This window comes from Bradysia coprophila (genome assembly GCF_014529535.1).
Source record: "Bradysia coprophila strain Holo2 chromosome IV unlocalized genomic scaffold, BU_Bcop_v1 contig_84, whole genome shotgun sequence".
In the NCBI taxonomy this organism is placed as follows: Eukaryota; Metazoa; Arthropoda; class Insecta; order Diptera; family Sciaridae; genus Bradysia; species Bradysia coprophila.
Window position 1 is genome coordinate 5619060 of NW_023503376.1, and position 16143 is coordinate 5635202.

At 37.4% G+C, this 16143-nt stretch overlaps 1 protein-coding gene across 4 annotated transcripts; it reads left to right on the forward strand.

Moving 5' to 3' along the window:
• Positions 1-30: 30 nt before the first annotated feature.
• Positions 31-12397, forward strand: LOC119072669 (cytadherence high molecular weight protein 3-like). 4 transcript variants are annotated; one of them, XM_037177926.1, is made up of 11 exons: positions 31-310; positions 5129-5321; positions 5377-5685; positions 5749-6110; positions 6163-6433; positions 6492-6654; positions 6743-6981; positions 7049-7130; positions 7470-7587; positions 10034-10169; positions 11234-12397. In XM_037177926.1, exons 1-11 carry the CDS (start codon positions 126-128, stop codon positions 12248-12250), a joined length of 3075 nt encoding a protein of 1024 aa, XP_037033821.1. In that variant the 5' UTR covers positions 31-125; the 3' UTR covers positions 12251-12397. The 4 variants fall into 4 exon arrangements, with proteins under 4 accessions (XP_037033821.1, XP_037033822.1, XP_037033825.1 ...); XM_037177927.1 differs by lacking the exon at positions 10034-10169 and adding an exon at positions 10231-10352 and having other exon boundaries at positions 11234-12252; XM_037177929.1 differs by lacking the exon at positions 31-310 and adding an exon at positions 4636-5069.
• The last annotated feature ends 3746 nt before the right edge of the window (positions 12398-16143 follow it).

The window sequence follows — 16143 nt, forward strand, 5'->3', positions numbered from 1 at the left end:
TTTGTCCGCAGCCTATTAGTTGCAGATTTTCGTCGGTTTATATTTCGTCTGACGGGTGTGTTGTAGGAAGAGCCTTTCTATATTCAGTTAAGTGGAACTAAAGTAGTGGATTTGAATCAAAGAAAATGAAGAGTGGGTCAAGCAGTAAAAATTACAGTGATCTTCTGGGCTATGGGAGCCGATCTCCCAAATTGTATCGCACCAATGGTTTTGCCGGTTTGAAATCATCACCGAGACCGGCGTTGGCGAACATTGGAAATAGTTCGGATAAAGAGAGTCTAAGCGGTCGCAGTAGGAAGAGCCGGACAAGGCAAGGAATTACAAATTGGATATCAGTGATTTATATATAAGACGCGGTGTCAATAAAAGTTGTGTATTTTGTGTGAATGGTCTTCTAGTTCTGTGGTATTCTCCAGCTGATGCAAGCTGAGTTTGAATTATCGTTCATGTAGTTACAAATTGAAACCAAATCCGGAAGAAATTTTTCTTACAAATGTGTCCTGCAATCTTTTGATTTCGGTAGAAAATAGAGAAAAATCATCCGACTTTAGGCTTAGTTACAAGATAACTAAATGATAACTAAACTGCTAGATAATTTAATCAGATTTTAATTTCAAACACAAAAACACTTTTCAGTCTAAACACTTTTAAGAGAAATGGATTTAGGAGGATTTGGAGAAACCTTTGCAGATTAGGTAAATTTATGTAATCTGCACAGGTTTCTTCAAGTGGGTTAAGTTATGACTCACAGACAAGGGGTGGATAAACATAAAAAACAAGGTTCGAAGGGATAGAAAACCAAAATAAATTTGTTGCAAAACAAATAAAAAACAGAAAAACAAGAAAAAACACAAAAACAAGAAAAAACACAAAAACAAGAAAAAGCAGACAAAAAACCGAAGAAAAACAAGAAGAAAACCGAAAAAACAACTGTAAAAAATGAAAAACCAAATTAAAAACAAAAAGAATTTAAAAGAAAACAGAAAAACAAAATTAAAAATACAAAACCCGAAAGAAGTACCATGTTTTTTAGTTTTTTTCTTTGTTTATAAACAAGAAAAAACAGAAAAAAACAAGAAAACATTTGTTTAAAAAAAACAAGGTTCGAACGGAATTTACGTTTATCCATCCCTCGCTCACAAACCAATTTTTGGTTCAGAGAAATCGTTAAAAAACTAGTATTTTTCCGTCTATATGTAGGCTACAAATTTACAAAGAGTACATTGCTAGAAGAGTAATTATTTAAGTAAAAATATCTCAGTTGTCGTACTAAGTTGATATAGCTGCTTAGGCGTTTTAATCTTCACTCAAGCAGCTTTAGTGTGGATAAATGTAAGCACCTAGATTATGTTAGAAAGACGACTGATGTGTTTTTACATACTTACTCAAGAATCAAGACGGATGAGATTTTGTTTCAACATAACAAGCAAAAATATGCAAAAATATAAATAAACAGTGAGGAGAGAAGTGGGAAGCTGAAAAGATTATTAGAGTTAAAAAGTCTGATTCTTGAGAAAGTCCAGTTTAGAATGTGTATAAAGATCAAAAATAGAATTTTCTACGTACTTTGGACCAGTGCACCATGTTAATTTAACACACCACTCAATACTATCTAGTCTAGCAAAGGGCTTAACTCCTTTGAACAAAGAGCTTAAGTCCTTTTAGTTTTATTAATAGAGCTAAAAAACCCTTAACCCTTACTTCTTCGTCTTACACACTTGGCATACTAACAATTCTATCACTATAGTGATCAAAAAGAACGGCAGGCTGCACTGATAAAAAAATTTACGTCCAGTATGTATGAAATGGCTGGCAGACAGCTTCATTTCTGCCTTACTTCGGATATGTATATTCCAACGTCTGACATGTATATCCAACGTCTGACATGTATATCGTACATGTCCGACGTATAGTCATACGTACTGCTCGTGACTATTCTTGTCACTCGTATGTTTGTACGTCAAACATGTACGATATACTTGCCAGACGTTGGAATATACATATCCGAAGTAAGGCAGAAATGAAGCTGTCTGCCAGCCATTTCATACATACTGGATGTATGTTGACGAATTTTTTTTATCAGTGTGTCTAGGAACTTAAAAAAGTGTTTGTTAAAAAAGTGAAGTAGAAGATTTTAAATCAATCTCTTGATGATACTTAGATCAAATGAAGTAATACATCAGATAGGGAAACTGTTTATATGTTTGCCGTCCTTGAAAGATTTAAAACTAAAACCAAAGGATTGAGGTGTCTACACTAATATCGAACGACGAAAGCCGATAATACGAAACTCATCCTAACTAATATAGTCAGACATAAAACTAAATTTTTCTTAACCTGTTACAGACGGCTGCCATCTGTTATCGACAACGACAGCAATAATTAACGATAAGCTCTGACTGAGGTCTTATATAGCAAAAGACATGTTCAAAACAAATGAAGTAAAAGATTTCTGAAATATCTGAAAATCTTCGATCAAATGAAGTAGTAGATCAGATAGTAAAACTTTACTATGCTTGCCGTCTGTGACAGGTTAAAAGAACTCAAACGTGGCAAGTCCTTCGATCAACTAAAACATTTTTTTATCGTGAAAAATTATTAAATTTATTTTACTTCTCATTGTGTCTGGCATCAGTATTTAAGATGCTTGTTCGTGCAGTCCAGTCGAGAAAAATGTCGCATATTGCAATTCTAAATTTGTCGGTACAATTCAGGTGTACAAAGCAGGACAAAGATGTGGAGCAGGGAATGCTAGCTATGTGATTAAAATTGTTAATCAAATCCTTAGTAGTAAACCTATCCTCTTACGAACAGCTGCCACCTCTGCCCGTTGTGGCGTGACTTTAACATAAGGTAATACTTACTTAGTGGCGACATATCCAGTTGCAGCTTTTTTTATTGGCTTTGATATGTACCAGCTTTATGAGGATTGGACTGGATTAGCATCAGAAATCGAAGCCAAAACTAACGTGTATCGTGAATAAAGTGCTCGTGTTAGTACGATATGCGAATAAAAGTTTGGCAAATCACTTTGGGTTCTTTTATTCGAAGTAAGATAAGTTATAGCTCGTTCGTGGGATCGTCTTGGCCTACCATAGAGATTCTTAGTCTAACTAGTGTTAACCATCGATATACGGGTGAATGTGATATATTCCAGAATTTTCGTTCTTCGGGTGTGCCAATCTACCCAATATTATATCGATGCTCTTCACCCTGTTCTATAGACCCTTGAAGGAACTTACATATCGGCTCAAATACACCTCACAAACTGAACATTTTACGGCCTTAATTTACATAATTTAATTATTCACAAGAAGATTGCCTTCATTTTCTTCTTTCCAACTCTCTTTGTTTTCCCATCAGTTTGAGTGTGCACCGAAAAAACCCGAAAACATTTTATATTTTCAAAATATAGGTCGCCGTCAAAAATATTGACCATTGTAAATGCATACACATGAACGAGTCAATTTTCTATTTATTTTTGATTATTGCTGCAATCCGTAGATCCCATTTGTAGGACATTGAGCTGGAAAAATCTGTTTGCGCCAATTTTTCACAAAAGAAGCTGGTGTCCTCTATAATGACAGGGTAGAACTCTATCTAACTTCGTCTTGTGGACCTGTCCTAGGACTAACGAAACATCGGAAGCAAAAAAAACACGAAATTCCATTAGGCTTTTGTTGGTAGAGCATGTTGGATTGTTCTTAATTCGTTCTACTAGTAGGTGAAATAAAGTTCTATGAACGTACCTCGTATTCCACAGTTTCGACCCATTTCAAAAGAAACTTCGTTCGCCAATGAACAGGTCATGTAATTCACGAGAATGTTAAAACAATTCAAGTGGATTGCCGTCTGTGAAAGGTTATCTTTCGTTATGACAGGCTTCTTAGTAATCCTTCGTAATTCCTGAACTGTTGAATATGGATTTCCGTTAATGCCGTCAATGATATTAATAGAACCGTCTGATTGGAACAGGGAAAAGTGTTAAAGATGAGCAAAATTCAAGGATTGCAGATCATTAATCATATGTTATTGACAGCAACGATCATACAAACTGTTGACTTTCGTTTGATGTGCTTCTTTATAGTAAAATGTATGTAAAAACGAAAGAAGTAACAGATTTTGTATCAAATATTAGGCGACTATATTCAAACAAAACATGATGTGAACAAATAAATGCAGAAAGAGGAAATGTCATATTAGCGAATTATAGGAAAAATGAAATTTTATTGTAATCGTGCCGTTTCAAACAGGTTTTTGATATTCTAAAAACATAGTCTTCAAATAGGCTGAAGGGGGCTGAATCAATTTTATTTTTCTTATAATTCTCTAATGTGTGACATGTCCGGTTTCTACATTTTCAAATCTATCGCATGTTTTGTTTAAAGTATCGACTAATGTTTGATACAAAATCGTTGATTTCTTTCGTTTTTAGATACATTTTGCTATGTAGATAGTCCAAGTCTTAGGCAATTCTGCGAGTTGTAGAGCGACAAGAGATACAATTTTTCTGAGGGACCAGATTACGTGAAAAATTCTGTAATTTTCTCCCAAGGCATGAAAATGACTCTTCGCTTCGTTATATAAATAGCAATTAATCCATCGCTCATACACCCCTCACCTTCATACAAACAAACATTCTTGTCTTAAATAAATCAGAATGCAACCTTCAATGCAACTTATTTGTTAATGAGAAGTTTTTAATGAGCCAGCGAAAGTTTGGGTAATAAAACGAATCGAATTCCATCGAAACACGAAAAAGATTAATAAAAACAATAACGAAAAACAGGGAACTCTCAGTGTTTTAGAAATTGTATGTACTGTACAAGAACGCCCTACTTAATGCGTGTTCACATGCATGTTATGGGTATAAACGTACATTCGAGTAGATATATAGGGTACCAAACAACCCCATTTTTAAAAACCCAACCATGTATGCGATCCTTAGCAACACACCATGACGGCATAAACAAAATAATCAAAACAGTTAGTTAAGTTGTACATTGAACATGGAAGGAACATAGTTTCGGTATAGCAAAGTGTAATTCCGCTTAGATCATAATGTTACCGTAATCATCTTACCACTTTTTGAAAACAATCAAATTTCTTACGATTTTCCATCAATTAGGAAACAATTGTCATCGCCGAAAAAAGACGCTCCTCTCTATAAGAAACGGAACCTTGACTTCACCGACTATGCTTACCGGGAAGCAGTCAATCGACTTAAATACCTACTGGCTGATTCATATACGGCAACAAAGCGAAATTCAATTTGCCATCGGCACGACGACTCGGATGACACGGATAATGTGTCGATAAAGGTTGGTATCTTAAGTGAATCATCTAATGTTTCATTGACCACTCCCTTTTCCCAAGACGGTAGAACGACCGGTGCTATCAGAAATATCAAAGTATCTTCCCGCCAGCCGATATAATTCGTTGAAAAAATACACCGGCGGATATTCGGCGTACACAAATCAGAGTCCTGGCGCAAAGTCAAATGTTAATTCGAGTCTACTTCAAGTACCATACACTCATGCAACTCACCTGCCTACAGCATCACCGTCATCACATGGACCAACAACATTGGCCGATACTAATCGTCCTCCGCCCGAAATTCTGAATTTCATTGAAAAACAAGAAGGATACATAGAGCAACTGGAACGAGAGTCACAATTTTGCAGGGTAGGTAACGAATTCTCTTGAAATGCATGAAGTCAAGGACAAACTTCCCTCTTGAACGCACAGGACGAGCTCAACAATCTGCTAACCAAAGTGAAAGATGTGATATCTGAAAATGAAACCCTTACCGATCAAGCGAAAGGTGGCGTTTCCCGATCAGTGTTTCCAGAGTCATCCGAAAGTGATGGTGTCGAGCCTGACTATAACTATTCCGTTAAACCGAAGGCCAAGGTGCAGTTACACGGACCGAATATTGTGTTTGAGTCAAGAATCAGTGAGTTAGAGGCACAACTGGCACAATCTTCCATTGATTTTAAACGATTGTTGGAAGAAAATGAAGCCAACAAACGGAAAATTGCGTATGGATCGAGTGACATTGGTGGTGGAGCTGGTGATGTCTACAAGAAACAGATTGAAAATTTACAGAGGTACCAGACTCGACACTGTGCAGATAAGTTTCAAATAACTCTTTCATTACAGAGACAAGCAAACTCTGGAGGACACCGTCAGGAAGTTACAGCACTCGTTGGATGATTTGAAGGCGACGGATGCAAATAACTTTACCCGCACCCAAAGAAATCGAGATTTGGCAGAACAATCGGCATTTGAAAAGGCCCAAGCTGATATTGAAATCAAGCGATTAAAGGACGAATTGGAGCGACAACATGTCCGTGTGCGAGAAATTCAACACGAAATGGCCAAAAAAATTGCCGAGGAACGAGCGATCGCAGAGCGGAGGTACAACTATCAGGTACGTGTGCGACGTGCATTGGATTGTCACGACCTAAGAATATTACTCTTCGCCAAAGGTTGATCAACTCGGTGGCGACTTAACTAGTCAATGGGAAGTGGCATCACGACTACAACTGGAGCTTGAGCGTCACAAACGTATGGACGTCGATAACCGACGTGATTTGGCTCAGAAGAATGCACAAATTGATGAAATAAAAAATGAATTGAAGGCAAAAACCGGTAAGTGGATCCCGAATTCTCCATTGTCTAGTCAGGAAGTGAAGATGGCTCAGTTAATGTTTCCAAAAATGGTTTTCTTGATTCTCAGCCTCACTTCTTTCGGATGTGGCTCAAGTGAATGCCGAAAAGCAATCTCTTGAACAAGAAATCACATCCCTGCGGCTGCAATTGGAACGAGCCGACCGGCAGTCTAAAGTAGAAACATCACGGTTGAATGCTGAGATAGTGTCTCTTCGTCAGCGGCTAGACAGATCTGATTCAGATCTACTACATTCTCGACGTGAGAATTTGCGTTTGGGCGATCAAATCTCGTCTCTGGAAAAGGATGTAAGTTCCCGTGCTCCTTACAAAGTTTTGATTTAAAATCTTTGGTTTTTGATTGTCTTGAACTCAGCTAGCATTGGGTGATCTAAATAGAGAGCCTAGACCGAGTAAAGAAATACAAAAGTTAATGGCGGACATGGAAGCAAAACATGGTAAGTGGTAAACTGGGGCGTAGAGAATTTTTGTTTTGTTTTGCACATTTTGATCACACCATTAAAAGTCTGAACACCGACTATATTAAACAGCTCATGTAGATTTCACCTCAGTATGGGTAAGCTATTGAACCCATCAATTTGAATTTGTCGTAACAAGCCTGATTCATCATTCCTCATTCTCATTTTCATTTAAAAAAAAATCGAATTTTCAAAATCCTCTGATAAATTGGCGTTGTCAATAGTTTATCCATGAGCTACCGAATGAATATTAATATCGCACCATTCAAGCAAAAGTTTTGACTCTTAAATCTATCGGTTAAAATTGTCATTTTATAGTTGCCACTGTATCTGAACTGGAGGGCATGGTACAAGGTCAAAGACAGCTCATGGAAAAACTGACCGCCGAATGTAAAACACTGACAAAGAGATTAGAGGACACAACACACAAACACAAGTAAATTTTCTTTTCATTTTTCTTAAAACAAAAAAAAATACATTTTTGATTAAGCCACGTAGTTGTAATCATGCCACGAATGTTCTAAAACAATGAACACTTAAGACTCCATTTTATGGCATACACAATCCACACCCACCACCAGTTTCATTTATAGTTTACTTTTAGCATTTTACATTTACACTGGCTGAGCTGAACTGCTTTGCTGGTTCACAGTTCAACATTCAGATTTAGTAGGCAAAATTACTGCAATCATGTCCGCTCAGACTCATTTTTTAAAGTCGGCGACAACATTCGACTTGTACACAAAATTACATTTGGTGGGTGTGACCCCCTGACAAAAACAACAAAAATAAGCGATGGCTTTTCTGCCGTAATTTGTAAGAAAAACAATTTCCAGTGGAAATAACAAAAGAATTTCCAGTATTTCTTTTGTTATTTTATTGAAAATTGTTTTTCTTCCGAATTACGGCAGTTTTGTAGTCTCATATCACAGAGGTTTCTCTTGAAACGAATGAAGTAATAGATTTTGCCTTCAATCTCTTGAAATTGTTTAAGGTCAAAACGAGTAACATACTCGTTAATGCCGTGCTGCACTTGCCATCTGCGTATGTTTTACTAAGCCAATGTTGTATATGATGAGGTTACGTCGATTACCATTCTTTCACAAGGATGGTATCGTATAAAACGTGGCACGGTGTGGTTGAATGGAGTTTAATTAAACATGTCGTCGCAAGTTTGATATTTTTGGATATTCTCAGTCTGCTTGTGACCCTGAACAACGTTCCACACAAATTTTTGATTTTCATCCGTGCAGTCCGGAGCACCCGGACCAAGGCCCCCTAGAGTGCTCTGTGGGTGCGATAGAACTGGTTGGGGTTGCAATCGATAGCGAATGAAATTTTAATAGTCATAGTACAAAAAAAAATTCCCATGGATTCAAGGTGGGCAGGTGGCGACTCATTGAAGTTGAAAAATGACGATCTTTGAAAGGTTCTACAGGCGTGGATACTTGAGTCACAGAGGTGGTAATTAGTTGTACAAGTAGAGGGAAAGCTGAGACTAACAGCAAAACAAATCTAAGCAGTTAGGTTGCGAAAAACTATCATGAGTGTGACTTGGGTGTTGCTGAGTTTCCCAACTATAGCCAAAAAAGTGAGAAAAATTTTGAACCACTATAAAGTTACTATGTAGAAAATTTGGAAAAGTAATTTTTTGGATATTGGTAGAGCTAATGTCCATCTACTTGTACAACTAATTACCACCTCTGTGACTCAAGTATCCGCGCCTGTAGAACCTTTCAAAGATCGTCATTTTTCAACTTCAATGAGACGCCACCTGCCCACCTTGAATCCATGGGAATTTTTTTTTGTTCCATGACTATTAAAATTTCATTCGCTATCGATTGCAACCCCAATCAGTTCTATCGCACCCACAGAGCACTCTAGGGAGCCTTGGTACGGGTGCTCCGGACTGCACGGATGAAAATCAAAAAATTTTGTGGAACGTTGTTCAGGGTCACAAGCAGACTAAGAATATCCAAAAATATCAAATTTGCGACGACATGTTCAATTAAACTCCATTCAACCACACCGTGGTGGTGGCTATCTTTTACTCAAACTACATTTCAATTCAAAATTTCAACAGAACTGAAACTGCGCTACAGTTTTGTATGAAAATTATAGCAGAGTTCAGTGGATCTTTTTTGCAATAACTGCCACAGCGGTCGGTGCAACTTCCTCATATATACAACCTTGCATTTTACCATGTTTACAAGACTTCCTTGAACCTAATTTAAATGAAGACAAAATTCTGAATGATATTCGTTTGACTGTTTAAATGTTCGCAGTTTTTTTTTAAATTTTATTTTGCAGTGGAACTGAGCCTTCTCAAAGTCCAACAATTTAAGGCACACCCAAAAAATAAATTAAATTAAAAATCAAAATATCGCAAAGTTTAACTCTTGGTTTTTGGTTTGTCCAGGCAACCAATTGGAAGGAAACGGGTCCGCTTCAGCGACACAATCGATGACTGTGAATACGCCACCGTTGGCCGACGGCCAACGGTCGAACGAGGTCTTAACGCAGTCGGAACTGAAAACTTCTTCTCTTGCTTTGGCGCCAAACGGCCAAGGTCAATTGAATTTGAGAGAAGAGCAGTTGCCAGCTACGTTTAACAAGTCACCGTTCAAAGTGGATGTATTCGTTACAGTTGTGCCCAAACCAAAAGCCAAGAAATCGCGAACCCAACGAGACGAATAAAATTTTGTTTTTGATTTTCATTCCAATTCCCACCAAATGTAAGATATGAACGGAAGGGTTGACAGTGGTCCTAGACCACTAGAATCTAGCGACTAGATTGTAAACGTTTTCTTTAGTTTTTACATTTTGCATGCATTTATCAGTATCATATACGTCACGGCTATCATTTTACTACATTTATTTAGATTAGAGAAAGACAATTTACGTACAACAAACACCGAATTGATGGATCGACTTAAACGAATTTGGACTAGTTACAAAGAAGTTTTACCTTCCACTAGTCACTGTTATTCAAGTGATTCCGATCAAATTAACGATAAGGTAAATATCAAAGGCGAGCAAAACTAATTGTTTTTCTTTTTCGTTTCCGTTTGAATTGCAGGTCCGAAATGATCACTCTTCAATCTAATGTAGACTATTTATCGAATAGAATAACCAGTAGAGATAACAGTTTTAAAAATGAAAATGAAAATAATTATAACGAAGACTATACACAAAATGAAGGTACTTGATGCATTAAAATATCCTCTAACAGCAGCACAACATTCATTTCGTTGGATCAGAGTTTCGGAACCAACGCAAATGTTCATTTTCAGTTTATAATTTCGCCTCATTTTGTCGGGTGCTTTGTTACCATTTACATTTTTAGAAAAGTTCCTTTCGTTTGTAGTGTTAGTGTCCATCATTGCGGACAGGTGGCGGCACCATTCATCGTAAATGTACCAGTAGTCGGACACCTATTGTTCCTTCAACTGGTACACACGTCCGGAGACTGATGCTGCCACCCTAATTCATTTTATTATTTTTTTTTCATGAAACCATCAATTTCTTCAGTTAAATCTACAGGGAGACCTAATATCGTAACCTTGGCCGAAAAGCACGTCTTCTACCCTTTCGATCGCATGACTAATTTCAACAATCCGCTGAGAGTGGAAAATTTATCCCGTTTCATGCTTAGGTCATATTAGTAGAGTTGAGCCGCTGTGCGTGTGGCAACTAAGTTTTTCTTCTCGTATTTGAATCTTATTCACCTAACGTTGACATTTTCCTGAACAAAGAACAGTTTCCCCTCACCGCCAAGTGGTGATGAAAACGAGATTTTGACCCTAAAAATTACTGACTTCTGTTCCGCACACACCAGACCATCATTTCCGGCGAAGAATATTCTTTAGAATTGTCAAAATTTGCCAGAATTTTTCGAAATTTCTCTGATAGACAAAAATGTCAGCAAATGCAGAGACAAAGCATAAAAGTACGTCACACGCAAGCTACTGATAGAAACAGACTCTCAATTTCATCGTATTTTACCTTGGTTGCATTTCCATCACCGTGTTGCCACGCACCCAACTCAATACTAATGCGACAATTTTTACCCTTTCACTCAGCACCTATCGCACAATCACCGCTCAGACAAGAAGAGCCAATCTACCGACGAGAGTCACCAGTCGAGCAATCACGACGCAACAGTCCACTCCAAAATGAACCGATCCGACAGCCGGAACGAAATCCAACCGTTAGCGACAACGATCTGTCCACAAAATATGTCGAACAACCGGAGAGCGACGGAGACAAATACACGAAAGACAGCATTGCCACTGAGAAGCAAAAGTCTGGATCACCGGTCGAGTACAATTACGGCAAAACTGACATCGAACGAGAATCTTCCGTACCAAGCACACAGTCTTTTATATCAAAACAGCCACCAGCAGCAACCAATGAATCACAGTACACAACCAGTCTGCGCGAAAACCCTGTTCAACAGTACGAGCAACCAGTTGAGTATAATGCACCAGGAGCTTATGAAGCCACTGCAGACAGTTCAGCAAACCAACAACTATATGACACAAACTATGCAACCGAGGAGCAACGTAAATATGATGAACAACCAAAGTATGACGAGCAGCCATACGAATACTCACAACAGCCGTACGAACAAACCTACGATGCCGGAGCGTATGACCAACAACAGTACGACCAGCAGCAATATGATCCACAGCAACAATATGATCCTCAATATGATCCCACCAATCAGCAATACGAACAATATCCAACAAATTACGACACAAATTACACAAACCAAACAGCATACCAATCCGAACAACAGCAACCCGTCGTCGACCCATCCGCATCACTCTCAGGGTACACTGAATCAGCTCCGAGCAGCGGAACTGTGGGGCAAGACTACGCCGGAACTCGAATCGAGCCAAAGACACCAACAACCAGACAACAGCCTCAATTACTGCCGAAACAGCCTCCCCCGGCGTAATCCCTTGATTCCGATGGCAGACGAAATAATTCCGGATGTACCAGCGATTAGCATTAGTAGTCCAAGTTTATTCGAAGATAGTTCGGATTCAAGTCCAACGCTTTCACCAGCCAATACTGTGCAGAAGCTGTTCTAAAAACCCAATTATATTTAGAGTGTGAGTCGTTTACGAGACGAACATTTCATTGCGATTAAGTTAACCAAATGAATTCACAAAATGGAAATTTAAATTATTTAGAATGATAACCAAAATGCATCAAAATGAATAAACCTTTAAACAATGGCGCGGGAGGTTTAATTTTTCGAAATCGTGTGAGAAAGGTTTCTTTGGTCCAAAATTGAGGTAAAGTGGATCAACTGAGAAAATCGAATACGTAGACGATAAAAAATGACTGCCGTAGTACCGTTCCAGACGCTGTTCCAGCAGTTGGGCCCCCAGAAAGATGGAAAAAATCTACATTTCGGGACCAACTTTTTTTTTAAGACTTCTGTAGGCTTGCAGCACAAAAGTGCTGGGTTCATTTATATGTGGAACGATAGTGGGTGAGGCCAGCTACAACAAGCCATATTCAGTTCCGTGGAACGTCGAAGCTACCGGGAACACCACAACAATTTAAAATAATTTTTTCTTGAGTCGAATCTATTGTCGAAAAACTGTTTTCGGTACCCTCTGACACAGGGCCTATTTTTGAGAATTTGATTCCTAAAAATTCTTAAAATTCCTAAAATTCCTTAAATTCCTAAAAATTCCAAAAATTCTTTAAACTCCTTAAAAATTCCCTAAATTCCTAAAATTTAGAAAAACTGAGTAAAAACGTTCTATTTTCTGGATTTCTAATTAAACGTCTTCGAAAATTTTAAAAATTTAATGAAAACAACATTTCAAATGAAATTTACTCAGATCATTTAAATTTTTTTGGTGGAACGTATTCAAATTTCGATTTTACGTCGTTTTCCAACGATCAATAATAGACTGTTAACTGGGGACTATAAAAAAATAAAGACGAATATTTTAAGATTAATATTTCGATTATACCTCAGAGTTCAAAATAATTCAACAATAACCAAGACGTTCACGAAAAAAAAAATTCTTTGAAACCCAAAAAATTGCGAATTCATCGAAAACAAGACAAATGTTTACTCTTTTTTATGCTAGGCGTTCACAATGAAAAGAGAAACTAATTGTAAAGGCGCTGAAAACAACAGTCGTCACTAATCAAAATTTCATTATCCCGATTTTGAAATTGTTACGAAAATACGGTATTGCACTTTGTAGTATATTGATTGGTTATACATAATATACCAAGTACTCTGTAAGCATAGCCGAATTGCAGCTTTCAACCAACGCGCTTCAAGCAAAAGTGCTTCGAGTGACAGCTGCCAAATAGAGTATATTTTGTATAAAAATTTCTTCGATAATTTTTTACAGTGCCAAAATTTGTTTGCTACACTGTCCCGTTTGAGTACTCCACTTAGAGTACCACTCATGCTTGAAGTGCGTTGTTTCAACCCAAAAACAGCGAAATCTTCTCAAAAAAGGAAGAGAAATTGAAGAATATCTTTCCTAAGAACTACAAGCGAAGTGAGCATTCATTTTTGTATCAGTTTCTAATCTAATTTAAAGTAATTAATATATTTATCACGGTAGTGCATTTATATCGATATTTAAAAAAAGGAAGTGTTACTTGAAGTATCAAAAAATATTTCGTTTACAAAAAAAGTTTCAACTTGTGTACCATTTGAGGGGGAAACAACCTTAAATGCAACTTATTTACAACTCATTTGCAACCATAGAGGTAGACTACCTAGACCGAAATTATGACCGAAATTCATTGAAAAATTATATCACACACACCACTAACACGAAAACGTCAACTTTGCTTTGCTTTTGACATTATGAGTCCCTTTACTTTTGACATTAAGAGTCCCGTATACTGTCTGTACACGGAGCTGTCACACACACATTCAAATATATGATTTTTCATTTTAATTTGTCAGTTTGTTATATTGAGAGGGCCCTTGTTTGCAACTCCTTTTTCTTCTACCGACAATTCTTTTTTCCATAAACATTTAACCAGCGTATCCATAGATTTTTGGTTATGACAGTAACGTAACATTTGATGGGTTTTTGTAACCTTTCGTGAATGACCAACGCACTTCAAGCAAAAGTGATCATCGTCGACAGCTGCCAAATATAGTACTATTTTCCATACAATTGTTTTTTACCGTGTTCCACAGATGTCTGACAAACTGCCAAGCTTCAGTACCATATTTAGAGTACCACTCATGCTTGAAGTGCGTCCAAAAAAATAACGATAACAAAAACGTAATAAAAGAACCATTGTTTAAGGATGACGACCGGGCCTCACTATCTCAGTCGACCTTATACAATTATTGGTATATTAATACAAATGTGCCTATATAGTAGCTGATTTCGATGCAACAGCGGCATTAAATTGTAGGATGGCAGAAAAAGACAAGACCGAAAGCTAACTCGAAGGCAAAATCGCAAGAGTGGTTCAAAGGAGTGTTTAAAAAAGCATATCTACGTAAAACCATCGAACGTCAATCAAGAATTCAATTTTGACTTTCAAAACAAATATTGTATCTACATTTCAGTCAGTTCAACTTTTTTGTTCGCTGAAGTAACTACCATTTTTATTCATCCCACGTCACAGACCTAGAATAATAGTATATTACCACATAAATTGATCATGAGCATCATTATCTCATGTTATACTTATTAAAGCGGAATCCAAACAAAGTTCTTCTATATTAACCTGATTTACAGTGCATTTGAACTTTATCAAATAACAAAATAAACATAGCTAACGCCGACCCGTACGAAACACCTATTCGTATCAATAGCCTTTAATGTGAAACTCTTCATTTCTCTTACTTCATTTTCTTCTCTGCTGAAAAACTATTCTCCCTTTAAAATCACTTACATTATCTACTCTTTGCCTTGTTATCATATACAACTAAATTGCCGGAGGCAATATAGACAGCCCCGTACGAAGTCAAATTTCATAAATTCCTATTTAAACAGCTATATACCGCTATATTTACCTATATTTCACTGTAAATAAACATTTCACAGAGGAATATGCTATTATATAGCTCTATATGCCTGTATATAGCTCAATATAGCTGTATATAGGTATATATAGATGTCCATATATGGAATCCCTGAAACCCCTCACACTTAACACATTATTTCCATGTTAACAGAAACACTCTAAGTACCATTTTTCCCAAGATATTTCTATTTTACTAAAATCCAACATGGCCGCCGGCAGCCATTTTGTTAGGAGACCGGAAATAGTACCGACGCTTTACATTCGTTAATACCTTTCAAACAAAAAAAAATCATGAAATTCGGTCAAAATTTACTCGAGATATTGTCAAAATACACCACGTTCACTGTACTTCCGAGTAGCCAGATAAGAGCTCACTCCAAGAGACCTAGCTCACGCTCCGGAGAACATAATTTCATAAATTTTTTTTTGCCTGATTGGTACGGTCAATATCTATCTAATAAAGCTAAAACAGACGAAATATGTTCAAATGTGGCCGACCTACAAGCAAAAACTGCTTGCCGCCCTGTGCCTGTTCCACACCAAGGGGTCTAACTCACGAGTCGGTCATCCGATTTCCATAAACTTTTTTTTTGTCGATCGGTATTGTAAATACCTTTTATTTGACGTATCACTTACAAGTTTACGTTTAAATGTCCGGAGATATCTTCGAAAAACCGTAAAGCACTTATTGGGCCACAGCTCGGGAGGGGTCGATCCAAAATCACTCATCTTCGAACTTAGCCTGTCTTTTGACATTACCAAACGGGAAAAAAAGAATTTTCAAAATCGAATGCGTTTTACTCAAGTTATCGTGCAGACAGACAGACGGACAGACGGACATTTTTTTTTTCGCGGATTTGGCATCTCTAGACAACCACAATAGGTTTCCCCTTACTCAGGGAGTCCAATTCGACGTGTTACAAACGTATGCGTAAACCTATAAGACCCC